Source organism: Penicillium psychrosexuale (assembly GCF_028828465.1).
Source record: "Penicillium psychrosexuale strain IBT 29551 chromosome Unknown utg000003l, whole genome shotgun sequence".
NCBI classification, from domain to species: Eukaryota; Fungi; Ascomycota; class Eurotiomycetes; order Eurotiales; family Aspergillaceae; genus Penicillium; species Penicillium psychrosexuale.
Genome location: NW_026643188.1, coordinates 2,003,276 through 2,028,714, shown reverse-complemented (window position 1 = coordinate 2,028,714; position 25,439 = coordinate 2,003,276). Strand labels below are relative to the sequence as shown.

At 50.8% G+C, this 25,439-nt stretch overlaps 7 protein-coding genes across 7 annotated transcripts; 4 read left to right on the top strand and 3 right to left on the bottom strand.

The window, feature by feature from the left end:
- Positions 1-138: 138 nt before the first annotated feature.
- On the top strand, positions 139-3,457 carry N7518_004698 (putative ubiquitin C-terminal hydrolase; the record flags this gene model as incomplete). Its single annotated transcript, XM_057185625.1, has 2 exons — positions 139-381; positions 437-3,457. The coding sequence occupies 2 exons, from the start codon at positions 139-141 to the stop codon at positions 3,455-3,457; spliced, it is 3,264 nt and encodes a 1,087-aa protein (XP_057042395.1).
- An 824-nt stretch (positions 3,458-4,281) lies between these two features.
- N7518_004697 (cytochrome b5-like heme/steroid binding domain-containing protein) lies at positions 4,282-5,003 on the top strand (the record flags this gene model as incomplete). The annotated part of the gene is made up of 3 exons (XM_057185624.1): positions 4,282-4,400; positions 4,601-4,730; positions 4,830-5,003. The coding sequence occupies 3 exons, from the start codon at positions 4,282-4,284 to the stop codon at positions 5,001-5,003; spliced, it is 423 nt and encodes a 140-aa protein (XP_057042394.1).
- Positions 5,004-5,988: 985 nt separating this feature from the next.
- On the bottom strand, positions 5,989-10,041 carry N7518_004696 (putative RNA binding effector protein Scp160; the record flags this gene model as incomplete). The annotated part of the gene is made up of 4 exons (XM_057185623.1): positions 5,989-6,968; positions 7,022-9,293; positions 9,352-9,599; positions 9,654-10,041. The coding sequence occupies 4 exons, from the start codon at positions 10,039-10,041 to the stop codon at positions 5,989-5,991; spliced, it is 3,888 nt and encodes a 1,295-aa protein (XP_057042393.1).
- A 2,894-nt stretch (positions 10,042-12,935) lies between these two features.
- On the bottom strand, positions 12,936-14,041 carry N7518_004695 (CAZyme family GH43; the record flags this gene model as incomplete). Its single annotated transcript, XM_057185622.1, has 3 exons — positions 12,936-13,181; positions 13,241-13,711; positions 13,781-14,041. 3 exons carry the CDS (start codon positions 14,039-14,041, stop codon positions 12,936-12,938), a joined length of 978 nt encoding a protein of 325 aa, XP_057042392.1.
- A 1,170-nt stretch (positions 14,042-15,211) lies between these two features.
- On the bottom strand, positions 15,212-16,460 carry N7518_004694 (uncharacterized protein; the record flags this gene model as incomplete). Its single annotated transcript, XM_057185621.1, has 2 exons — positions 15,212-16,035; positions 16,097-16,460. 2 exons carry the CDS (start codon positions 16,458-16,460, stop codon positions 15,212-15,214), a joined length of 1,188 nt encoding a protein of 395 aa, XP_057042391.1.
- Positions 16,461-19,165: 2,705 nt separating this feature from the next.
- pakA (mitogen-activated protein kinase kinase kinase kinase STE20) lies at positions 19,166-21,795 on the top strand (the record flags this gene model as incomplete). Its single annotated transcript, XM_057185620.1, has 4 exons — positions 19,166-21,085; positions 21,147-21,246; positions 21,295-21,629; positions 21,691-21,795. The coding sequence occupies 4 exons, from the start codon at positions 19,166-19,168 to the stop codon at positions 21,793-21,795; spliced, it is 2,460 nt and encodes an 819-aa protein (XP_057042390.1).
- A 1,094-nt stretch (positions 21,796-22,889) lies between these two features.
- N7518_004692 (ESCRT-0 subunit protein HSE1) lies at positions 22,890-25,299 on the top strand (the record flags this gene model as incomplete). Its single annotated transcript, XM_057185619.1, has 9 exons — positions 22,890-22,929; positions 23,066-23,115; positions 23,183-23,217; positions 23,281-23,356; positions 23,431-23,529; positions 23,593-23,713; positions 23,765-24,400; positions 24,454-24,651; positions 24,707-25,299. 9 exons carry the CDS (start codon positions 22,890-22,892, stop codon positions 25,297-25,299), a joined length of 1,848 nt encoding a protein of 615 aa, XP_057042389.1.
- Positions 25,300-25,439: the final 140 nt, after the last annotated feature.

The following is a 25,439-nucleotide window of genomic DNA, read 5'->3' as shown; positions in this document are numbered from 1 at the left end:
GTTGTTTGTGTTTGTTATTTGGACTTGATCAATTATTCGGCGGATTGGGTACGCCTGTGTTTTGGCTTTACTCTCTTTGTTTTCCTAATCTTGGACATAACCATGCGCTAAGTCCGCTTGTCGCTGCCTGGATCTACCATGTCCTCCGATGCGGCGACTTTGCCATCTCCCCCAAAAATACCACCGTGGAAGGACAACCGGCGTCCTTACTCGGTGGGGAACGACATGGGGAACGACATGAATCCCAACGGACGAGTCACCAGACCAGATTCGTATCCCAAGGGCAAGGCCCCTCTCGTCCCACCACGGCGACCTCGGTTCCCCAATATCAAAGACCTACAAGACCAGGCTGCTGCGTTGAATGTTAACGAGACTACACCGGTATATGCGCACTTCTGACAATTGTATGAATTCTTTCTTCTAACCAGGATCATAGCTTGATATCCTCTTGCCAACGGCTGCCGATGCAATCGAAAAGGCCAAGAGCCTCTCAGACGACGAATACAACGACAAAGCCTACGTTCAGTACCTTCGTGCCTCCGAAATTACTATCAATCTCATTCCCCATCATCCAGACTATCGCACCGTCAGCCAACGCCCTGATTGGTACAAGGAGTTCGCCGATCTAGTGAAGGCGGTGCGGTCCAAACAAGGCACTATGGATGCGATCAAGCGGGAAATCATCGAGGATAATTTGGTCAGTGGCATGCAGCCAACCGGTATATATACATCCAGATCCCCAGAACAAATTTCTGTCACGCCACGGGGCCGTGAGAATCAAGAGTCTGGAACAAACTTCGCTAGAATGCCAAGTCCAACTCAGTATCAAAGAGTGCCCGAGACCGAGGTAAATTTGCAGAGGTTTTCCAGTCCTGCAGATGACACACTTGCGCAACGTTTTGCCAAACTCAAGGCGTCTCCTCCCAACCAGCATGGGTTGGGAGCAAGTACTACTCGGCTGGGAAGCCCAATTGTAGGATCTGCAGGGCAAACTCCACTTTATCCATCGAACTACAACTCTCCACCGCCAAGACGGCCATTGGGACCTCGGGTCATGGGATCTTCATCTAATTTACCAACCATTCCACCGAAGCTTCCGCTTAACACATCGTTACCACGTGCTCCGGACCCGGCTTACAGCCCTGTCTTCACCGTGCCATCAAAACCCACATCCAACCCACCAAGAAGGTCAACGGAGAGCACACACTCAACCAATCCAAGATACTCGCAATTCAGCAACTCACCACGTGTCAGTCCAACGCGGGGAGGCTTTGACGACAATCCGTATAGATCCCTGACTCCCAATGGGTTGGACTCGGCGCGAGAAACGCGAAGCAACTCACCTGATTTGCCGTACAGCACAACTATAACTGCACAGAGCCTCCTTGATAATTTGCGGAAATTTAATGTTCTGCTAATCGATGTTCGGCCTCGAGACCAGTACGATAATGGTCATGTATATGCGAAATCTATCATTTGCATAGAACCTGTGGTTCTGAAGGAGAATGTGTCAGCAGAAGAACTAGAGGAGCGTCTTGTTGTTTCACCGGAGCATGAGCAGGCATTATTTGAGAAACGGAACGAGTACGACCTTGTGGTTTACTATGACCAAAGCGCCGATTCCGTTAGCTATCTCGCTGGCTCGCCGGTGGGGACTTCAGCACCCCATTTGAGGGCTCTCTACGATACTCTTTATGAGTTCAATGCATACAAGCCTTTGAAGGCGGGACGGCCTCCGGCTCTCCTAGTTGGTGGATTGGATGCCTGGATCGATCTTTTAGGACAACAGTCCCTTGCGACGTCCTCAACTGCTGCCGCCATGAGTTCTCTGCAGGCCAGAAAGCCCGTATCTAGACCTGGTCGGCCCCTCGGGAGAGTGCCTACCATGGCTAGCGCCAACTCAAGTCTCGAAATTCGGAAGAGACGACTGCGCGAGTTCACTCCTTTGAATTCGAAGGAATTGTCTGAGTGGATGGAGAAATCTAAAGTCGAGGAGATCGACACGAGCACCTATGCCGAGGAAGAATCGCTGACGGAAGAACCCGAGGAGACTGGATCAGAGCCTTCAACCCCATTTGTCAACACATATGAGGCTTTCCTGCGTCGTTTCCCCGAACCGAACGATATTCAACAGTCCATGACACACGTGGATTCCCGCCCTCCCCTTAGTGCTACTCCGAATTATGCTGCACACATGACAGTGGCCCCCTCTCGACCACCCCCTGCCGTGCCCCGTCCCAGCTATAGCGGTGTCTCCGATGGGCGGCAGATCCAACCCCATTTGCAACGTCAGAACTCGGCGAATCGAACAGCCCTGTACACTCCAAGCTCCCGCCTAGATCGCCTCAAGCTTCCACAGACTGGATTGACCAATTTCGGTGTGACGTGTTACATGAATTCCACCCTCCAATGCCTCAGTGCCACGATTCCACTGAGTAGGTTCTTCATCGACAACCGATTTCGGTATTATGTACAAAAAAATTGGAAGGGGTCTCAGGGCGTTATGCCTGGACTTTATGCGAACCTGATCCGGTCACTGTGGAAGAACGATGTCGAGGTCATCATGCCGACCTCGTTCCGGAACTTCTGTGGACGCTTGAATCGAGAATGGGCCATTGAGCGGCAGCAAGATGCCAAAGAATTCTTCGATTTTGTGGTCGATTGCCTCCACGAGGATCTCAATATCAACTGGCAGCGAACACCGCTTCGACCTTTGACATTTTCGGAGGAGATGCAACGAGAGCGAATGCCAATGACCAAGGTTTCCCGAATTGAATGGGACCGATACTGCCACCGAGAGGAGTCTTTTATCTCGTCACTGTTTGCCGGACAACATGCCAGTCGACTACGCTGCACGACCTGCCAGCAAACATCCACTACATATGAAGCATTCTACAGTATCAGTGTGGAAATCCCACCGACAGGTGCGGGTGATATCTATCAGTGCCTCCGTAGCTACTGCCAGGAGGAGATGCTGAGTGGTGACGAGGTCTGGAAGTGTCCATTTTGTAAATGCAAGCGAATGGCGACCAAGCAGATTATCATCACGCGAGCGCCCCAGATTCTCGTTGTCCACTTCAAGCGCTTTTCTGCATCCAAGACCCAAAGCGCACGGAAGATCCACACCCCCATCGATTTCCCGCTTTACGGTCTGCGCATGGACGATTTTGTGATTGCTCACCCTCACCCTCCCCCTCCGGAGCCCGGTATGCCGCCCGCCACCGGGGCCACGGTTCCACCGTTCAATTACGATGCGTTTGCGGTGCTACGGCATCTCGGGTCTTCGATGGGCAGCGGACACTACATCTCGCTGGTCCGTGATGCGGAGCGGCAGTGCTGGCGGAAATTCGATGACGACCGAGCCACGAACTTCAATCCGCGCGAACTTCGGACGCGGGACCGATTACAGAACGAGCAGGCGTACATTGTGTTTTATGAGCGAGTTCCAGCGAAATGAGCGTTTTGATTTCTAGCATGTCATGATGACGATTGGATAGAGGTATATTATTATGCACATAGTATTATGATATTTATACAGCAAGTGTGCTAGTACTTAATTCCGCCCAGCGGAACGCTCTCCCGTCGGTGCTACCCGAGAATTGATCCCCGAGGTTATGGTGAGTTCATACACATGTTACTATACATACTATTAATGTACTTGTACTAGCTATGATTATACTATACTATAGTACAATTTGATACTAACTAACTAACTATACACAACCCAAGGCCAGATCTCCTCTTCATATACTCTAATAAGCAGCCCCTGATTCGTCAGACCCCAGATCCTATCTAGCACTATACATAAAGTGTAGACTCAATTCATAACTAGCTATCGGTACCAGTGACAAAGATAGAGAGTAATAGAAACTCATCTCAGCCGTCCAATGATAAACGCCCCTTTTGCCTGACTCCTCTTATAAGCCGGCTGTAATTCACGGCATCCCCAAAGTCCAGTGCCTGGGCCCCACACGAACGAGACCGCCCAGCCGCACGTACCAGCGACATCTGTTGTTCTTTTTCTCGCTGATTCTGTCTTGGTCGTCAATTCCTCTCTCTCCTCTTCTCTCCTCTTCTCTTCTCCTTCTCGGTACTCTCGCTGCTTTTTGGACTTATCACTTCCCCATACCCCGTAAGTGGTTTCCTATCTCCGCCCCAACATTTCTCGGGGTTTTCTCCTATCGCCAACTCCACTCAACACATTCCCCTCTTCACTTGCCCGGTTTTTATACAGAACCCTGACTGACAACGGCAATCTCATTTCAGATCCCTCAATTCACCATGTCTGAAGTCAAGGAACTCACCTTGCAGGAGATCTCCGAGCACAGCACCAAGAAGGATCTCTACCTGATCATCAACGACAAGGTCTACGATTGCACCACATTCGCCAATGAACACCCGTACGTTGTCTCCATATCTTATCACTGCCACCGAATCTAGAATCCCAATACCCGAAACCAAAGAACAAGCGCCAGCGAGAGTATAAGAGAAGAAAAAAAAAAAAAAAAAAGGCCACCTCAACCTATTGTCTTCACTCGTCTCGCATTGCTTCACCGACCCACATCAAACCCCAGAACCAACAGGCTAACCAATCTAACAGTGGCGGTGAGGAAGTCCTCCTCGATCTCGCCGGCCAAGACTGCACCGAAGCCTTCGACGACGTCGGCCACAGCGATGAGGCGCGCGCGCTCCTCGACGACGGCATGTTTGTCGGCAATGTGAAGCGCCTGGTACGCACCCCTTCTTACATACATCCTTTCCCCAACACCCCATATGTCTCCCCATCCACACGAAAGTCACACGCAATACTAACACCGTCGAAAAAATAGACCGGTGACCCCTCGCCCAAGGCCAAGCCCAGCACCAGCACAGACTCCTCGTCTTCCTCCTCCGCCTCCGGCTTCGGCGTCGGCCTCTACGCCGTCTTCCTCGTCGGTGGCGCTATCGCATACGGCGCATACAACTACCTCCAGGCCCAGCAGGCTCAACAGGCTCAGCAGTAGACTGGCCGGGGCGTTTGTTATGCAATTAGATGATTGACTGTGGGATAGCGAGTGGGTTGTGTGTGGTCAGAATGAAGAATCTGAGATTTAAATACCCGTCTTCCATACGGATGGGAGTCCGAGTCGCTATGGCTAAAAGAGCAAAGAGAGCGTTTTTTTTTTCGAGTTCGGGCCTTATGAGTACCCCAACTCTTTTTTTTATTTTATATTACCTTTTTTATCTATTCATATGTATCGACATACTTCATTGGATTAATCTTTAGTTTTCGGAACCGAATTGTTATTGAAAATGAATGTCAACATATAGTTACCTCGCTGGGATATGTACAACCAACAAATCACGATGACATCGCAGATCCGTCCCGGAGTCTTTAACTCCTTTTGGAGCGACGATCCTGACGTCCCCTCATCTCTAATGCATCTCCAACATTAGTTAGTTCTTCCGAAAATGATTTCTAATACGGAGACGAGAGGAAATTGGGTCCGAGGCTGTTCGACAGCTTTCGATCGGGTTCCTCTTCTAGTAAGCAATCTGCATTGGGATTTACCATAGCATGTCCTTAGCTAAATTAGGTATACAGAGCTCCAATTCATTCATGATAGAGTGAAATCATTTAGATTGGAAAGCCACCTGGGCAGTCAACACTCTCGTCACTTTCACAAAGAATCGACAGGTCTATCAACTCGTAGAACAATCCGAATCAGATCTGGGGAAGTAGCTACAAGAAAAGAAGACACAATAGGATGAGAAAGGCCAAAAGCAATAAATGCGAAAGCAAGGTCAGAAAGAAATCCTTTTTTAAAAACCAATATTCATGAAATAGATACCAAAAAAAGATGAAAACAAGAATTGAAGAAGCCAAAAGAATACAACTAAAATGATATTGTTCCCGCTCGCTCGAATTCAAAGCAGAGAAGGGTGGTGTAAGAGTCGGTTTTATATGTCAGATCGAAAACCACTGTCGCAATAACAAGCCAGAACCACTCACCGCGCAGCGCCTTGAAGGCCATTCTGCACGGCCTCTAGAATCATCTCCTTGGCCTCTTCCAAGCCGCTGGAGCTACCCCGGATCTCAATCGCTTCACCGCGAGCCTGGTCCTTGGGCACATTGATACGGCATCCTGTCTTCTTGCGGATGGCGTTGATCTGGCTGCCGCCCTGACCAACGACAAAGCGGTAGGTCTTGGGGTCCGGCAGAATCAGGTAGCCCGTAATGGACTGCTCGGATGCGGAGGCAAGAGCCTTCTCGATGACGGCGCGGGCCTTGGCCACGTTCTCCGGGGTGCCGCTGAGAACCCAGGGGAAGGGGGTGGAGGCGACTTCTGATGTGTTGTTGTCCACAACGGTCCAGGAGTGTGCATCGGCGGTTGTGTTGGGGTCATCAATGATCAGGGGCATGTCGGTGCCTTCAGCTGTGGTGCGAGTATCCTCGGCGGCGGAGGGGGCAGGCACGGGAACAGGTTGACCGGCGTGGTCGACATTGACCTGGTAGTCGTTGCGCAGACGGCGGAAGATGTGGCCGTTATCGGCGAGGACGTGGTGCAGGTGGCTGGGGACCTCGATGGTCTCCGCGTGCTGCTCCTTCAGCATGGACTTGACGTGCTCCTTGGCGCTTTCGACGGCGCTGCTGGGGCCCTTGAGTTTCACATCGGTACGGCCAGAGCCCTGCTTGGGGATATCAAGGGTGACGTTAAACTTGGACTCAATGCCACGGCGGGTCTCGCCGCCACGGCCGATGAGCATGCGGTGCTGGGCGGTGGGAACGTCGATGATCTCCGTGACCTGGTCCTGGCGTTCCTTGACGAACTCTTCGATCGCGGCGATAATGTTATCCACGATCTTGCCGTTGCCCTCAAGGCGGATGGTCGATTCAGTGCTCTCGGGACGGGGGAAACGGACCATTCTGGCGGCGCTGCCGTCAGTAGGGCCACCAGCCTCGGTGACAATCTTGCGGATGTTGGCACCTATGTTCAGTCAGTAATTGAAAATAGACGTATCACTTTGCATGAAAACATACCGCCTCCACCGATCAAAGCCTTGTGGTACTTCTTGTCAACTTCAATGGTCTTAACCACAGTCGCATCGAACTCGCTGGCCCGCTGCTGCAAGATCTTCTTGGCCTCAGCAACTTGCTGCTTGGTACCCTTGACACGAATCTCCACGCGGCCCGACGCATCCGGCGCATCGTTGGCGTTGGGAACATCAATCTGGGCACCGGTATCAGCGCGAAGCTTGTCCATCTCACGGCCGCGCTGGCCGATCAAGGATGCGACCTGACTTTGGGCGACAGAGATGGTGGCAGAATGACCGTGCTCAATGACATACTGCAGCAAGCTAAGAATCTCGTCACGAGCCAAGTCAGCACCCTTGCTGGGGCCCTTGACGAGGACCTCATCGGGAGCCTGCTGAGCACGCTGGGGACGAGCACCAGCATCGCTGCCAGTTTCCGTCGAATCGTCATTGGCAACAGTTGCGCGGGGGAATTGGACGCGGACAGAGTAACGATCCTGAAGACGGTTGACCTGGTTTCCGCGCTGGCCGATCAACTCACGGTGGTATTGGGCGGGGACCTTGAGAATGTGAGTAGTCTCATCTTCCAACTTCTTGCCCATGTTGATGATGCGCATGCGGGTAGCATCCGCCTTAGCCTTAGGTCCCTTGACCTCGACCTTTCCGTTCTCCACCTTGATATCAACATCGAACTCCTCGCGGAGCTTGTTGATATTTTCACCACGCTTGCCAATCAGGAAATTAGCGTACTTCTGGGGGAAGTCGAAGGTAGTGGTGTAACCACGCTCGAGATCGTCCTTCTCCTGCTCGACGACGAAAGCCTCCAGCTTGGCGACAAGTTCAGCCACTCGGGCCGAGGGACCACGAAGCGAAATCTCGCATTGAGAACCCTTGACGTCGCCAACAATGGCACGCACAGGGATGCTGTCCTCGCCCTTGGCCTCCTGCTCGCGGGTGATGAATTTACGCGCCTTCTCCTGGTATTTGCCAGGGACGGAAACCGTCTTGGCAACAATGTCATTCTGGTCTCCGAGAGCACTCAGGAGGAATTCCTGGGCCTCCTGCAGGCCCTTCTCGAAGGCTGCAACATCTGCGGATGAGGGGCGCTGTCTGGGGACTTCAAAGCGCGAGGCAGTTGCGGAGGGGCCTTCATAAACAAGAACAACCTCGGGGCAGTTGATGTCATCCGGCACCATAAGGTGGACACCAAAGTCACCCTGAAGGGCACTTGCGCTCTTGTCGCGCAGGTACTGGTGGAAGTATGGGTCTACAGGGACGTGGCGGAGTTTAGAGGGCGGGAGAGCCTGGACTAGGTTCATGATATCAGAACGGGCACGAATGGTATTCTTGCCGTCACGGGAGTACACCTCCCAAGTGACGGGTCCACCAACGCTGGGAGGAAGTGCAATGTGCGCATCGTAGGTCGATTCGAGTTCCTTAACGACCTGGCGGCGACGGAGGTACTGCGAGAGAGCGCTCGCGTGGGCATTGGGACCGGCGGGAGCATTGGGATGCTGGCGGGACAAATCAATGCTAGCCATCTGCATGCTCGTCGCAAGATCCATAGCGTGTTCGATACCAGCCTCGATTTGGTCAAGGGGACCGGTGATGGTGAGGAACTCACTCTCATCGGAAGAAGGTGGGAGAACAATGGCACATCCAGTCTGTGCCACGAAGTCGTGCAGAGCATCGGCCTCATTACCCAGAATGAACTGGTGCTGGCCACGGTTGATGGCCAGCTGGCGCAGAGTAAGCTGCTGGTGCAATTGAGCAGCCAAGCGCTCAATCTCAGCGCGAGCCTCCTGTGCGGCAGCCCGTTCTCCGGAAATCAAAATGTGCTTATCAGACACAGGCACAAACTGAACCTGGCCAGGGTTGGCTTCCTGAGGAGGGGGCTGACTCGACCAAGTATCATAGCGCGGAACGTTGATCTGCGCTTTTGTGCGCTCTTCAATGGCCCGCACATTGGCGTCATGTGCACCTGCAATGAAGGGGAAGAACTCAGGAGGGACAGTCTTCAATCGGAAGCTCATGTTGGAGCCGCGCTCCTTGACAATCGCCTCGATCTCGCGGCGGGCCATCTCCGCGGCCACGGCATCTCCCTCAATCAAAATATCAATGGTATCATCATCATCGTCGTCGGCACCGGCAGCGTTGGGGTCGGCACGGGGGACCTGAACACGGGCACCGGTGCGAGTCTGGATATCCTGCACAACGGTACCTTGACGGCCAATGATGTGAGCGCGTGCAGATGTGGGAATGGGAACACGGACGGATTGCTATTGGGACGAATTGGTCAGCCTAGACACTCGTTTCCGGCACGTCTAATCCACATACCTTAGATCCAACCTGCTGGGCCACCTCGCGGAGAGCCTGGCGCACCGCATCTACGGAGCCCTTTCCTTCGAAAATGATGGAGCCACCAGGGCCACCACGCATATCAACATTGGCCTTTGATCTGCGGGAGATATCCCGGAGGATATCACGAAGAGGCTTCTTCATCTGGCCACGGGGTTGCATCTGAGAGGGTGCTAGGCGGAGTTGCTCCATGTGCTTTCCGGGAAGGGCCATGACACGGGGGATCTCTGTTCATTTGTCAAAAAAAGTCCAATCCGGAAGGTCCAAAATAATCCACGTACCCATTGACTTCGCGGGCAAGCCATTTGCGACAGCAGAGGCCGCAGAAGGCTTCTTCGCACCCCATGTAGCGGCGGCGGGGGCAGCAGGCTTCGGACCGCTGCCCAAAGCAGGGAACAATTCTTCGGATTGAACGTCAAATGTCGGGGCCTTTTTGGTAGCGGGCTTGGGGGCAGGCACCGGGGAAGCGGTTTTGGCGAGGGGGGTAGGCTCAGGTGTGTCGGCATCGACGAGGAGGGGCTCCAGTGAGGTCGGAGGGTGGTGTTTGAGGTCCTCCTCGTCCACAATTTCCTCCACAGTGGGCTTGTGCAACTCGTCGCGGGCGTGCTGCTGTTCCAACATGGCAGCGAGGGATCCGCCGTTGGCAGTGGTGGGTGTTTCAAGAGCCATTAGGAGTAATGGGGGTTGACGGAGTAAATCGGGGTTGGAGACAAGGTTGATAAATGGGCTATGCACGAAATGCTGCAATCAAGACGGGCCCGGGTCAGTATGCAATAACGATGGATCAAGACAGATCAGGACAGATCACCGTAAACCCCGGGTGCAATCAATGGCATGACAAGGACTTGGGAATAACTTACAGGCAAAAGTATATCCTTTTCTTTCGTAATTGAGTAGGATATATAGGGTTTCTTTTCAGGAGATGCGGATGCAATTCAGGAAAATGCAATAGCAATTTGGACCGACGAAGCGCGGAGAATCAAAAAAGAAAGATACAGGGGCTCAAGAGAGGAGCCACCTGAAAAGAAACGAGGAAGAGAGGTGAGAGAAGAAGAGGAGGTGAGAGGTGGAGGTGGAGGTGAGAGGTGAGAGAAAGGTCGAGAACCCCGGACAATCCAGAAAGTACAGGAAAAGGCCAGCTCGAATCTCCGGGGATGTTTTCTCCGAGCCCGCGCCTACACTTTTGCACCTTTTCACGCCTTGGACTCTTTTCTTTAGGAATTGATACTGAATAGTTATTGATCTTGGATTTGCGCAGGTGAATTTGAGATACAACAATAATAGCTTAGCTGTTCTTCGCTCTCATTCGGATACGTGTTATAACGTCATCCGAAGTCCAATCAAGCATTGTATAAGCAATCTCAAATGCCCAGGTGAATCAATCACTTCGTAACTTTAGATTTAGATTTTATATCCCAGGATTGGATTTCGCACGTGGCGGCAAGTGGCCAATTGATGATGCACGTCACTGTGGCTACATTTATATGGGGATCGTGATATTCAACGGCATTGAACTACATGTCATATATAATAATTTCAGACTTATTTTCGAGATTTGTCGCGTCTAGGGAAACATGCGAAGCCAATTGGTCTCTCAGCCAATCCATCTAACCTAACTCTCGGTTCTTTTCAAAGGTTAACAGAAGCTTCTAGTCATAGCTGGATGACTTACCATAATTCGTCCCCGGTAAATCGAACGGGCACCATGTCGACATCTCTAGTCGACGCTGTTGGATCCAGGTATCAAATGAAACAGTCGCCGTCTCGGCATCATAACAAGCGGAGATTCCTGTCTCGGGTTTACTATTCCTTTGACCAGCCAGGGGATTAAAACGTATATGTCTTCCTCGATAACCCAGGTTGTCAAGACAGAGATATTGCAGCCGAAGGTTGCTTCTTAACCAATCAAAGATAAGTTGCCAGAATTGACTGATCTCGGCTGCGGTTTCTCTGGAGAACGAAAGACCTTGACTTTCTCGGTCCATAGATCCTGGATCCGGCGCTGAGGTGATTGGATCTCTTAACCCTACTGATTTCAGAGTCATTCGCTGTAAAGTTGCAGCTGCGCTCTGTAGAAACGCCTTGAGAGTATCGACTGTGACTTCAATCGACTGAAAGCTAAGATCCTGGAGTTGCGAGAAATGGAGACCCGGGGATAATTCTTCAAAGTATCGTGGGTTCAGTTCATATTTTGGGTGCCATTGAGAAAACACCAGCGTCTTAAGCGTTGGTGCTACAGCAACAAGGATATCGAGAAGGAAACAGAAGCCAGTTTTATCGATATCCTCTTGTTTCCTCGGGAGACGGAGACACATATGAAGGCATTCTAATTCCCGTAGGAGGGGTAGCAAGCGTTTGTATTGTGACTCCGTCAGTTGAAGGTCGCGTAATGCCATTCTACAGTAATATCCGTGACATGTGTGTAGTGCGCGAACTTCTCGGTTGGAGTTGATAATTGTTTCCACAAGAGCGGAAAAAGCAAAGGCATGCGCATTGCCCATTACTGGTGGGTAACATCCATCGAACCACGTTGAAGGTCTACCAGTGCAACTCAGTTGATTCCTCAATTCGGGTAGGCCGAGGCAACGAATATAGCTTCGTTTTTCTAGATTGAGGAGACGTTCCATCGGATAAGACTGCAGACCAAAGGCGACCGCATTTTCAAATCGTGGCATGCATCTCTCCAGAGTATCTCTGAGGGCGGGGACTTTGATATGGCGCGGTGGTCCTCATCTATAGCCTGAAATGCCATATAGCGAGCCTGGAGCTCAGCTGCATTCCCCTTCCAACCCCTTCCGTGCCCCATTCCCAAACGCGGAATGCGCGAAGCCGGAATCTGTCAATTTTTCCTTTCCCTCGAATAGGGCTGGCACAATCCAATTTTCCTGAACGAATGTTCGAAGAATATCATGAGCGGCGATCTCTTCTAGCCGACAGAGACCAGAAAGTAAAGAGATACTGGTGTAGCACCGCCTTGCAAATATCTCTAGTGTGTTATTGAATGTTGCTCGGCAGGTAAGTCTTAGTGCAAACCAATCTGACAGTTCAAGATGATCACATATCGCGGTCAAGACCTCCAAATGAAGGGCCGCAATAGACATGTTGATTCAAGCTCAAGGTACGAAAGCTTGAACCAAAATCGAACAAGTTTGTGTTCGCTTTCTTGCAGAAAATGGGGTGGAAGCACCAGGGCTAAGCAATGCAGGTCTTCAAAGAGGTTTTCCAAGTTAGCCGCTTAGGCTAGTACTAGTAGTCTAGAGTGGATCCAAACGTAGCGAGAATTTAAAGGCTTGTCTCAGCGCATAGGTAAATTATGTTCTTATAGAACCCTTTACGTGGGTCAGGAAATGCCAAACTTGACCCATATGAATAAGAAGAGGAGCCATATTATATAATTAAGAGTTGCCAGACACAGAGGAAGTGCATCATGACAGATATCAAGAAGGCATGGGTATCGAATAAATAAGTCAATACCCCAAAAGTATATGAGCCCAATCATCGACAAGAGAAGAAAGAATGTAAAAAAATATGTATCAGCCCCGCGGGCTCAAGAATTATGTGCATTAAGTGGCCTTGACGAAAGGCCATCCGTCCTTCCAGCCGAGAACGTTCCATGCGTACCTGTAGTTCGCGTTGTTGGAGACATCGGTGCTCTGCTTTGTAGCAAGGGGGTAGTAGTGGTAGTACATGACCACACCGAGGTCCTTGTCATTGACAACACCAGGGCCGCCGGGTCCAAATACTTGGCCGTGGCTTGCGAGGAGCATGGTGCCGCCGGTCTCCTTGCAGGACTTTCCGTCTGCATCAACCTGTACGATAAATATTAGAGGGTGTCTTGACGAAGGAACGAGAAGAAGGGGAAACATACGAAGTCACCAAGACCGGTCTTGGATCGGCAAACACGAATGTGGTACTCAGCACCCTCAGCTGGGAATGTCTTTGTGTACTGGCCCGCAATACCAGCAGAGTAGAGCAGGTAGTAGTAGTCGCCGTGCTTGAACTCGTATGAACCCTCCTCGCGGTGGTTGAGAGTAGCATTCCACGAGATTTGGTAGGGAGTTGCGCCGCCAACTTGCAGAGGAGTCTCCATCTGGACCTGGAAGATATCGCCCCAGAAGGAACCAAAGTTCATATAGTTCTTGCCGCCGATGCTGATCCAGGCAGGATCGATACGGTTGTAGTTGTCGTTTGCAGGGAGACCAACGGAGCCATGGTCTGTCCAGCTCCCTGGGTCCATGGTCTTGGATGTTGCGACACCGATCTGTGAGTTCTGGGTGCCGATCTGTGACAAAACATAGTACATATAGTACTGGTCGTTCTGGTAGTGGACATCAGGGGCCTATCAGGTACATAATATTAGCTATTGGCCTTGATATAGTTCTCAGGTGCGTTTTCAAGTCCTTCTTACCCAGATATTCTTGCTGTCCACGCCATTGAGAGTAATCTTAGACCCATCTGGCAATGCAGAGCCAAGGTCCGTCCATGGACCCTTCACGGATGGCGAGCTATGAATGCTGACACCAGTGCCCGTCGAAAAGCGGTAGTATTTCCCATCAGACACACGCTGGATCATAGCAGGGTCATGAGCCCAACAGTCGCCTGTGCAAGGGCCCCGGTTGGGGTATGCGCTGGCGAGTGCAGTAAATAGCAGCGGAATGAGACCAAACATGATGTATAGACAGAAGGGGGAATCGGGCTGTGAATAGAAATCACTTTGGGAAGGAGGAATCACGTCCAATTTATGTTGATCCGGTCTACACCATTCGCAGCTCCCCCAGGTTAGGTCCCGAAGTATGCCCATTTCGCATATTGACAGCTGATCCAATCACCGACTGTTAACCCCTGTACATCTTATCTGGGCGACGTAAGGCGCATGTCGGTATTGAGTCCAGTCTAACTGAAGTCGGCGCCCAAAGGGATGCGCTAATTACTGATCGGTAGATCATCAAAATAAAAAGTGGTCTCTGCACAAGAGCTACCTTGATGCTTACAGTATCTGCTTACTGTGACTCTGGATTTTGCCGAAATCCATGGATGTGATGTCTCTCATTGTGCAAGGCACCGTCAATACACGTTGCGTTTAGACTCCATTTAATCTTCTGCATATCCCCCACATGAGTTACACCGATGATCTTCCGCCCTCAAAGTCTAGAAGCTAAAGGTCTCTCGGCAGGAACGGGATAGAAAAGACGTGTTATTCGCGAGTGCGTGGTTCCACATTCCCATCAGCAAGGGAGAGAGCACCTACCCTTGACACTAGTGAATTTTAGTCAAGTTGATTTTGCAATTTTAATTTCACCTTCTATTCACTGATATCTTCAACGAAATAAACTTGGGGATACATCATATCCCACTAACTTGCGTGACTTGATCTTTGTTTACTCCGGGATGATCTGCACCCATGTGGACCGACTCCGGACGATATTGAGCCAATCATCTGGGAAGGATCTGTGCGTAAGAACAGCCTAGCTCGACTGATATTTGAGATTGAAAGAAGCTAAAGAGTTAGTTGTCATGCGGATTCGTCACTGTGCAGATGGTCAACTCTCTTGACTAAAAGCGGGGAGGAATCGGTCCCATACGACCAGCAATAGACTGAAGTTGAGTTCGATTGGTTAAACCTAACAGACACGTATACTTATGAATCTGACATGATACTGCGAGGAGGTGTAATCCTCAATGTTCAACATAAAACATAGCAACAGCTGCTCATCCACGTACCGTCTCATCCTCACCCTCACCCTCACCCTCACTTCCAACTCCCTTTGTAGTGATTGGGGTCAAAGACCCCCACATCAAATCATACATGACTGTCGCCCTTCCTTGGTTATGGGCAGTCTTAGGGATGAGAAGCTGAACCAGGTCCCGGGTCGGGCATGGTAGCCGGGCCTTGGTACTGGGAGTTCCAGCGTTCCCACTCCGAGTGAAGAAGGGGGGGTAGATATTGAGCACCGACGAATGGACTTTGTTGCGGCACGAGATAGTTTGGTTGCATTCCTTGAGGCATGGAAGGAATGGGATGGTAGCTCTGTTGCCAAGATCCATACGGTTGGTTTCCTGCAATCTCGCGCTCTTGCTTCCTTCCGATATTTTGGCTGATTATCTTTTTCAAGTCTCTAAGTTCCGTGAGTATGTCTCGGAGCAATTCAGTTTGCTCATTGTTGAGGGCATTGGGGCTAGATTCAAATGGAGAGAAACGGCTCGAATGCATGGCGCGAAGGCGAGATCGATCCGGAGTCTTGGGACTTACGAACTTGGGTTTCGGGGCCGAAGAGACGGGAATGACGGGGGTTTTGGGGGGTTTGGGCCAAGGTTTGCCGAGATCACTGGCCTTTTCCTCCTCACTAGCCAACCACGCGCGAAAAGAATCGATAACGCCATATTTCGGGGTCGGGATCGTCTCCCCGGTGAGAATTTGTCTCCATTTGGGAAGGACTCTGTCCAAGACATTATCCGGGAGAAGTCGATTACCTTCATCATCAGTGGCCAAGGCGATATTCCAGTAAGGAGATCGAACCGTCCAGGCAACGGAGCCAGTCCCGTAAAAGACATCTTGATACTGTCTCATTTCGTCTTTGTCGCCCCGAACCATCACATCTCGTATGTCGTGGTCAAACTGGAGGTTGCGCCTGGGGTCAGCGACGAGGTCATCATTCGTCCTAGCTGCTTGAGTTTTCGTATGTCAGTATCGTTCCCAGAGGTTCGGATTAAACAATGTCCTCACCGTTAGATTGCCCACAGATATCTTCGAATGATATCCTTTGATCCGGGATAGATTCCAACTTCTGCAACAGCCTTTCGTGTGCTTTGTTATCCACGAGGACTTGAAGTTTTACCATCCACTTCTGTACATCGGTCAAAGAGTCGGGGATTCGGAGCTTCGCGATATGTTCCAGGATATCACGTGTTCCAAATGGGAGTAAAAGATGAGTTAGTAGCTCTGGGATATCCGGGGGAATCGGCCTATTCTCATTGACCTCGCTAAGCCACCGAGGAAGAAATGCAGCGAGGTCCGTTGCCTTACATATTTCACCACCGGACAAGAAAAAATAGCTGACTGTGGCAGCCTCGGATGTAATTCCCTCCATAATGCTGTGTTTTGGGAAAGGAAAGCACCTGGAGAATGCGATGGTCAATAAACGTAATTAAGAGAAGTTAGGATTAAGATGAACAGACCAATGAAAAGAGTAGACTTCCGCAAGTGAAAAAAATAGAGTGAACTCAAGTAATGCAGCAGATGCGTGACAAGCCAGACAAGAGACTGCCCAAAGAGACAAGTCGCCACGCTGGGTGTCGCTGAAATCGTTAGATTCTAGAGCTCAAACAGATGAGGTGTAAACGTGTGTGTGATACAGAGGTTGTAGCTTGATAGAAGAGTAAATGGGATAGAAAGGTAATTGGAAGTGAAGAAAGTTGGAGGGGAGAAGTGTCGGAGAAGAGTAGTTGAGGTAAACAAAAGGAAGGCTCGAGTGGTCGCTACGTGAGAAATTTTTATACCCTACTGATTTTGTATCATATCTGAGGATAGTCTCTGTGAATATACTATGATGACCATGTTTACATAGTATACCACCTAAGGAGATTGACTATGAGTAAATATCTCCTATCCTTGGAAAACTATAGACTTGATATTGGATCACTTCGTGCGCACAGCTGACGTCAAACATACAGACACGTTTTCAGAGTTGAATCACATACTAGGGCAGGCAATGTATCCTTATTCTCGCCAATTGTTCTCTACTCTATCAGTGATATAGGAAACCCTCCGATCAAGCGTATGCTATTGAGTGCTACTCAGCTACACTCCTGATTTACCTTTGTCCATTTCTGCACCGCTATTTACCGATGCAGACCTTAACACGGCCGCTGTACTGCAAAAACGCTTTATTCGCTTGGTCTAGAGGTCTCATATGATCAGGCAGCGTTTGCCAGGCACCAGAAGTTTGCTAGTGTGCCCTACAAAGAAGGTACATCCCAGCGGTTCTACTACTTACAGTTCCAAACCGGACGGTGAATCTCAATCCCGAAATTCGAAGTTTGTTCTCCTACGCACATGAGAATAACCATGAACGACAGTGAACTTGCTCCTGCGAGCCTCTGTAGTGAATCTGTACGTCGGGACCATTTCAAAACGGAATAGGCAGGTTTCCGCCTCCTTCCCTTTGCACTACGAGCTGATTTCCGCGATGAGGAAGTTGATATATATCGGGCTCATTCACACAATTCTTTCACATGGCTATTTCCATCCGATCAGGGGATGAATGACGGTCGCAGAGATTGGAGAGGTTGTTTGAACGGTATACAGTGGCAGTGGTTGAAGATAGTGGGGGGGAACCGATAATGGCAACGGTGCCTAGCGAGATTATTGGACCGACAACCTTTGTTAACCAAATAGATCATGCCCTTACTGATATACTGTAGATCTGAATTCCCGATGCTATCTGTATGAATCAAAGAATGATAATGGTGAACAATCTTTCCTGATATTGCTCGCTATAAATATATGCTACTATGGGGCTAGCTTGCGTGGCCATATATGTTACTGTGGATCTCTATTTTTTTTTTTGTAATTCCCGAGGGCAGATATCGAAGTCAACCTATTAAAGGGAGATGAGAATGCGCAGAAAGCTCCATGAAAGTCATGCGATCAGCCTCTGTCAATACCGTACGGTCCGGTTTCAGGCCAAATCTTAGACCCCGCTTGACTGGACCAACGACAGTGAGGTGAAGAGGATGTTTAGATAATGGTCAATCTTCGCATGGAAGTTGGCCAGTTGAAAAAGGCCCTTAGAGCCCGGACCACGTCTCATTCGATCTCACCACCGGTAATATCTGAAACTAATATGGGGTGGAAACGCTAAAGCCACATCATGGAAAGTGGTATATACCGATCCGAGTCAAATAGAACGAGGAAATAGAGGAGGATAGTAGAACCCGTGTAAACGGACTCTAATCAACCTAGTGTTTGCCCAACGTGTGAGGTGCAAACGAGATATTGAAGGTAACCAACGGTGGCGCATATGGAAGAAAAATGGCCCGAAGCCGGTGGCTCAGCAAATCGGTTACAATGGCCGTCTGTTGTAATTAATTGTTCAGGAGGGATCTGTGCGACTGGGCTTTTCTTCTTCTAGGGCTAAGGATGCCCAATGCCCAGGGATTTCAATGTGCCGAGTGATATTGGCTTGCATCTGTCACACTTGACCCGTCCAACCCGGTGCGGTTGAACCCTTTTAGGACGTATTCGGCTACCTGCCAGGGGCAAAAGGGGAGTGAGAGGTACTTATGGTCTGTTTGCTGGAGAACTAGTACTCCGTAGTGTATTGGGGAGGTCCAGAAAGTACAATTAATATTTAGTTATTTAAAGATAGTGGATCTGTATAGAAGCCGTTAAGTGTAAGGAATAATAAACGGGGTACTCCGTAGAAATCTGAGACTCTATGGTCGTTCTATTCTTATAACATCCTAAATGACTGTAAGTGTCTCTGACTCGGTCTGATAGAGTCGACTTCAGATGTTGTTAGATCTCCCTATACCCTTCAACCTGTCAAACCGCCCAGCCACCCCCGACTCCTTTTCCCACTCCACGTGCTAAACCTCCTCTCTTCAGACTTCCCTTCCAATCTTCCATTCCATCCATCGTCAAGAACCTTCGGGGACCCGGTTATTCTCCGCGGACCATAAATTCCCCTCAGGTCCGTGAACTTGGTTGGTCCAGAAAAATAAAACAACTGCATCTGACCCCTCCTCGGCCCAATTTCAATCTGTCTCGTGTAGAGACAGAAATCTGCCCACCATGAATCAGGACAATTTCCCATTGAAATTCCGTCGAACTTCTAGCAAACTCCACAAGGATCCCCCTAGCTTCAGTTCGCGCATTCTTCGGAGCCATCAGAGTACCACATCGTTGAAACGTACCCCCTCCGCCCCCGTCTATCCACGTTCCTCTCCCAGCGGTAGTCGCGAGCATAATCGATCGCAATCCAACGCTCAATTCCCAGGTTCCTCCTCGTCGTCTCTGGATCAGAACAGTGGCGGTCCATCGCCTTCCAACGACGAATCAAGTGGCTTCTTCTCCAATCTGACCTCCCGGTCTCGCACCCGAAGTTCCCACCGGTTTTCCTACAACGAGCAGAGTTCGGATGAATTGAACGGCCCTCACGAAACGCGGGGTATGCTTAGTGCATTGGATGAGAATAGCGTCGAGACCGATCCTCACTCCCAGCAAAAGCCCGCACTGCGCTCGAACCACACCAGCCCCGATAACCGCGGACGCCACTCACTGCGCCAGTCAGCGAGCTTCACCACCCTGACGCAACGAATGGATTCCTTCGCCCATCGCGAGACCGAAAGGCCCCCAAACCCCGGCAAGCAGCATTCCGACGATGGCAATCCTCCGGCTCCCCGAACGAGACAGAGCAAAAAGGCCAGCTTCTCCAGATTCGTAGACAGTATGCTGGGAAGCCCCGGTCGCAATATGAAAATTTCGGCTCCAGAGAATCCGGTCCACGTTACCCACGTCGGCTACGACAATCAGACCGGCCAATTCACCGGTCTGCCCAAAGAATGGCAGCGACTACTACAGGAGAACGGTATCTCGAAGAAGGAGCAGGAGGAGCACCCGCAGACTATGATGGATATCATGCGATTCTACGAGAAGAACACCCGTGGCGACAGCGATGATGAAGTCTGGCACAAGTTCGACAATGCGCAAGCTGCTCAAGCTGCGCAAGCCACCAGCCCACGAGAACAAACATCGCCACCAGGAAGTCCACGATTCCCGCAAAACCACGAAAGCAGTTTCGAGAATCCGCGATCGCCCCCGCCAATTCCTCGCGGACCTCCGGCAGGCATGCCTGTCATGTCTCCTCCACTGAGCGGTATGGTGCCGCATCGTGCTCCCCCGAAACCGCCTACCGGGATGACCCCCTCCCGCCCTCCTCCTCAACCCCCGGTCTCGAATTCGTACACATCCCCGCAGCGAACTGCTCCGGAGAATCACGCTCCTACATTTGGCACTCCGACTATCCCGGAATCCGAGCCATTGCCATCATCGCCCCATCGCAGTCGCTCCAGCTCCCGAAATGGCACCCCTACGGCCAGCGTCCCCAACGTCCCCAATGTCATCGCATCCCCTACACAATACCAGCGGCAACAGGAGCAAGTCATGGCCGCGGCCCAGCAGACTTTGGAACGGAATCGCACCCAACGCCAGCAATCACAGCAGCCTCCAGCTGCCTCCGCATCAACCACTGCTCCGGCGCCAGATCTTTCGTCTGGGGTGTCACCTACCGCGCGCGCTCCACCTGCTGCTAGGCCTAGACAGCGCCAGCAGCGACAGAGCAGCGCCATGGATATTCGGGCACGCTTGATGCTAATCTGCAACCCTGCCGATCCCACCCAGATCTACCACAACTTCAACAAAATCGGCCAAGGTGCTTCAGGTGGTGTGTACACAGCGTATGAGTATCCTAACAACAACTGCGTTGCTATCAAGCAGATGAATCTAGACCTTCAACCCAAGAAGGACCTGATTATTAACGAGATCTTGGTCATGAAAGATAGCAAGCACAAGAACATCGTGAACTTTTTAGAGAGCTTCCTGCATGGGCTGGATCTTTGGGTTGTGATGGAATACATGGAAGGTGGCAGTTTGACAGACGTGGTTACCTTCAACATTATGAGCGAGGGACAGATTGCAGCTGTTTGCCGAGAGGTGAGTACAGAATGGTTATCCTGTATCAAGATGAAACTGGGATGCTAACTATTTCGACTAGACTCTGAGCGGCCTCCAGCATTTGCATTCTAAAGGTGTCATTCATCGAGATATCAAATCTGACAACATCCTACTGGCAATGGATGGTAACATCAAGCTGAGTGAGTTTTGTCCTGTCGTTATGTCGAAATCATGCTAACAATCTCCAGCTGATTTCGGTTTCTGTGCTCAAATCAACGACTCGCAGAACAAGCGGAATACCATGGTTGGTACCCCGTACTGGATGGCTCCCGAAGTTGTCACTCGCAAAGAGTATGGCCGTAAGGTCGACATCTGGAGTTTAGGCATCATGGCCATCGAGATGATCGAGGGCGAGCCGCCGTACCTGACAGAATCCCCGCTGCGAGCACTCTATCTGATTGCTACGAACGGAACGCCCACCATCAAAGATGAGCACAATCTATCCCCGGTCTTCCGCGAATTCCTTCACTTTGCCCTGAAGGTTGACCCGGAGAAGCGGGCGTCGGCGCATGACCTACTGAAGGTACTTACTCGTTCCTCTTTCCCATTGCTCTCGCAGCGATAACTGACACTTCGCCTTTTAGCACCCATTCATGTCTCTCTGCGCACCACTCTCGCATCTCGCCCCCTTGGTCAAGGCTGCTCGTATCAGCCGCGCTCAAGAGAAAGCCCAAAAAGGAGGCGCTTGAAGAGGATGCTGATGAACGACCCCATTTGTTTTTTCCTATGTTTCGGTTTAATTTTGTCGTACTTGATATCTCTTGACGTCTTGCTCAGATACCCCGTCACTCCCGATTTTTCTTCTAGATCCCGACCTACACTACAGTACGTCGCTGGAATTCATTTTATGTACCCAGACTCCTTCTTTATCCACTTCTTCACATCGATTGTCGATGAAAATGACTCCATCCATGAGCACGTTGCCTGTGATATCTGCTTTACCGCTCACTGTCTCTGTATTTGATCTTGGCCTCTATGTAATTTCTTGTAGTTCTATTTGCGCATTCTGTTGTCGTTAGCTCATGATGAATGCAAGCAGCTAATGAGCTTCGAACTCTGTAATTTCCAGGGAGTCTATGCCTAAAGTACTCCGTAGGTTCTCCGTAGTGGAGATATGTTCAGCCACAGCCGATAAACCAATGTGGGAAGAAACGTAGCAGCCTACATTGATATGTCGAAGTTTCTAACTAGCGTGAGCAAAAAGATCAGAAAAGGAGTACAAAAGAAGCAGAAAAGAAGGAGAAATTAGAAGCTTAGCCCCCAGGCAGACACAATATAGAAGAATCCAGGACAATCCAAGCTAATAATAACTTAGAAGTTAGCAGTTCCGCAGGTCTCCATCGTCATATGCTGACTCAGGTGACGAGTTCCGCCCGTACACAATAACTAGGTACCCCCAACACCGTCCCTGATCATCCCCAAGGACCTGATTAACAGATGCCCAGCGCTGCAATACCAGTCGCTTGCTATACCCATCCCTGCCAAAACCCTGTCCCCGTGATATTTACACCTGCATCAACCCGCAGCCTAGCCGCATCCTTTCCTGTCGTCGACTCCCCGCATTCGAAGCTGGACTATCGCTACGAGCTACACAACCGCGGTTTGAAAGCGAGCGTGATCTTAGAAACTCAAGTCTAATTGGAACCTGTCGCCGAACTTCCGCGACGTGAAAACAAGGCAAGCCGCTTGTCAGAAGCTGAGCTGAGCAGTGCTGTCCGACTTCTCCGATAACCCACATACCACCCGGTGATTACCTGCGACGGTTAGAGGAGATACATTCGCGATGTTTCGCGCGCAGCAGAACCACTTCGATGAGGCCGTCGGTAAGTTACGCCGGTTCTCTGCTTCGTCTGATACACCATGCACCCCTGGAGCTGGCTAGCTTGGAGAGAAGCTCCTGGGGGCATGCTGGATCTGCCTGTGTGATGTGTTTTACTGACGATATTTGTCTCGGTATAGCCAAGGCGACGGACGAGAATTTGACCTCCGAGAACTGGGAATATATTCTGGTGCGTTGCATGATGCTATATAGCATTTCCGGCCTCGGGACATAACTGATTCGGTTTTGTGGTTTAGGATGTCTGTGACAAAGTTGGTGCAGAGGAATCAGGGTACGTGGCTAGCTCTGAATCTCAGTCTCGTCTAGGGACTCGTTGCTGATTATTGTGATATAGTGCGAAAGAGGCCGTGGCTGCGATGATCAAAAGGCTGGCTCACCGGAATGCCAACGTCCAGCTCTATACATTGGAGGTTCGTGGCCGGATACTGTGCTCCTTGGAGCGCGAAAACTCCCTATTTTATGGCTATAGCTGACTGGTTTCTAGCTTGCAAATGCGTTGTCGCAAAACTGCGGGCTGAAGATCCATCGCGAGTTGGCTTCGAGAAGCTTCACTGATGCGCTACTTCGCTTGGCGAACGATCGTGTAAGCATATCTGAAACCTTTGTTCTTTCCCAAATGGCAAGTGTTAACCACATATTTGTCTAGAATACGCATCAACAAGTCAAGTCTAAGATTCTGGAGCGCATGGAAGAATGGACTGAGATGTTCTCATCCAACGCGGATTTTGGCATCATGGAACAGGCATACATGAAATTAAAAACCACAAGTAAGTATCTTTCTACGTCCTATACACCGGGCTCGACTGATTATATTCCAGACCCGAATCTGCAGCCACCGTCGAAACCTGGAAAGCGTGAGATCACCGACGTCGATCGTCAGATGGAGGAAGAGGAATTGCAGATGGCTTTGGCCCTCTCGATTAAGGATAAAGCAACACCGGCGGCTGCTTCTGCGGCAGCACCTCGAGCTGAGGCTTCTTCTGCTGCTGTTGCGTCGGCATCAGCTGCCACAAACCAAGGGGAGCCCGCCGAGACTCAACCTGCTCTCTCAGGCACATCGGTAGCGACCGTGTCGCGTGTGAGAGCGCTGTTCGACTTCCAACCGTCTGAGCCAGGAGAGCTTCAATTCCGCAAAGGCGATACCATTGCAGTCCTGGAGTCTGTTTACAAGGATTGGTGGAAGGGTTCTCTGAGAGGCCAGACCGGAATTTTCCCTCTCAACTATGTGGAGAAACTCCCAGACCCCACTGTCGATGAGTTGCAGCGGGAGGCTCAAATGGAAGCAGACGTCTTTGGCCAGATCAAGAGTGTTGAGAAGCTCCTGACTCTACTAAGCACCCGCAATACAGACCTCAATGTCCAAGAAAACGAAGAGATTACTACACTCTATCAAGCTACGCTTGCCATTCGGCCAAAACTCATCGAATTGATTGGAAAATATTCGCAAAAGAAAGGTAACCAGCCAGTCGTTTGTTACACCATGGATTTCCGGCTTACATGTGTTTAGATGAATTCACCCAGCTCAATGAAAAGTTCATCAAAGCTCGTCGCGACTATGAGTCCCTCCTTGAGGCATCGCTAGCCCATCCGGCGCAGCCTCAATATGGAAGACTTGCCCAGCCACAGTACGGTTATCCTAGTGCTGCGCCTGCCGGGTATCCTACTCCTCAGGCAGATCCTCGATATTTCACTCCCCGGCCCCAAGGTCAGTATACTCTAGAATTACGGACGGGCTCCCGGTTCTAACTTGACTTGGCCAGACACCACGCCAGCCCCGGCAAATGCATACGCACCATACCCCACCAGCGAGCAGATGCCGTACCGCCCAGCCTCTCACTCCCCAGATCCTCGCAACCAGTCTCAGGCCGGCGCATCGCAGCAGCCACCCCACGGGGACCCTTATCAACCTGTCAGCCACCGTCCGCAATCTACATACGATCACCCTCAAGAATTGGGGACCTCTGTCTATGATTCACCTGTTGAGCGCATTCCGTACCCCCAAACTGGTCAAGCTCCGCCTGCTGGCCACCAGCAATTCCAGCACCAGCAGCACCAACAGCAAGACTACTCACCCTCGGCCTACTCCGCTGATGAGGCACCTCAGGGCCCGCCTGCCGCCAGCATGCCCCAAATCGCACACCAGTTCCAGCAACAACAGCAACAAGCCCCATATCCCAGCTCTCCCGGTGCCCACCAACCTCCTCCATCGCACCAGCCTCCGCCGGTACCTGGTGCATCGCAGCCACAGTATACCTCCTACAGCCCACCACCTCCCGCCGCAAGCACGGGCGAGTATCAGGCGTACCAGCCACAGGGTGGACCAGGCTCGAATCCCGCTTCCTTTTATCGGTAATTGATAGTTAATCACGACGACCCTCATTCGATTAATAGAATGAGCGCCTTGGCTGTGTTTAATGTTGGGTGTGTAGTGTGGCATTTCAGGCAGTATTCTTCGTTTCGTTATCCCTTTGCTGGAAGTCTTCCTGTCATGTA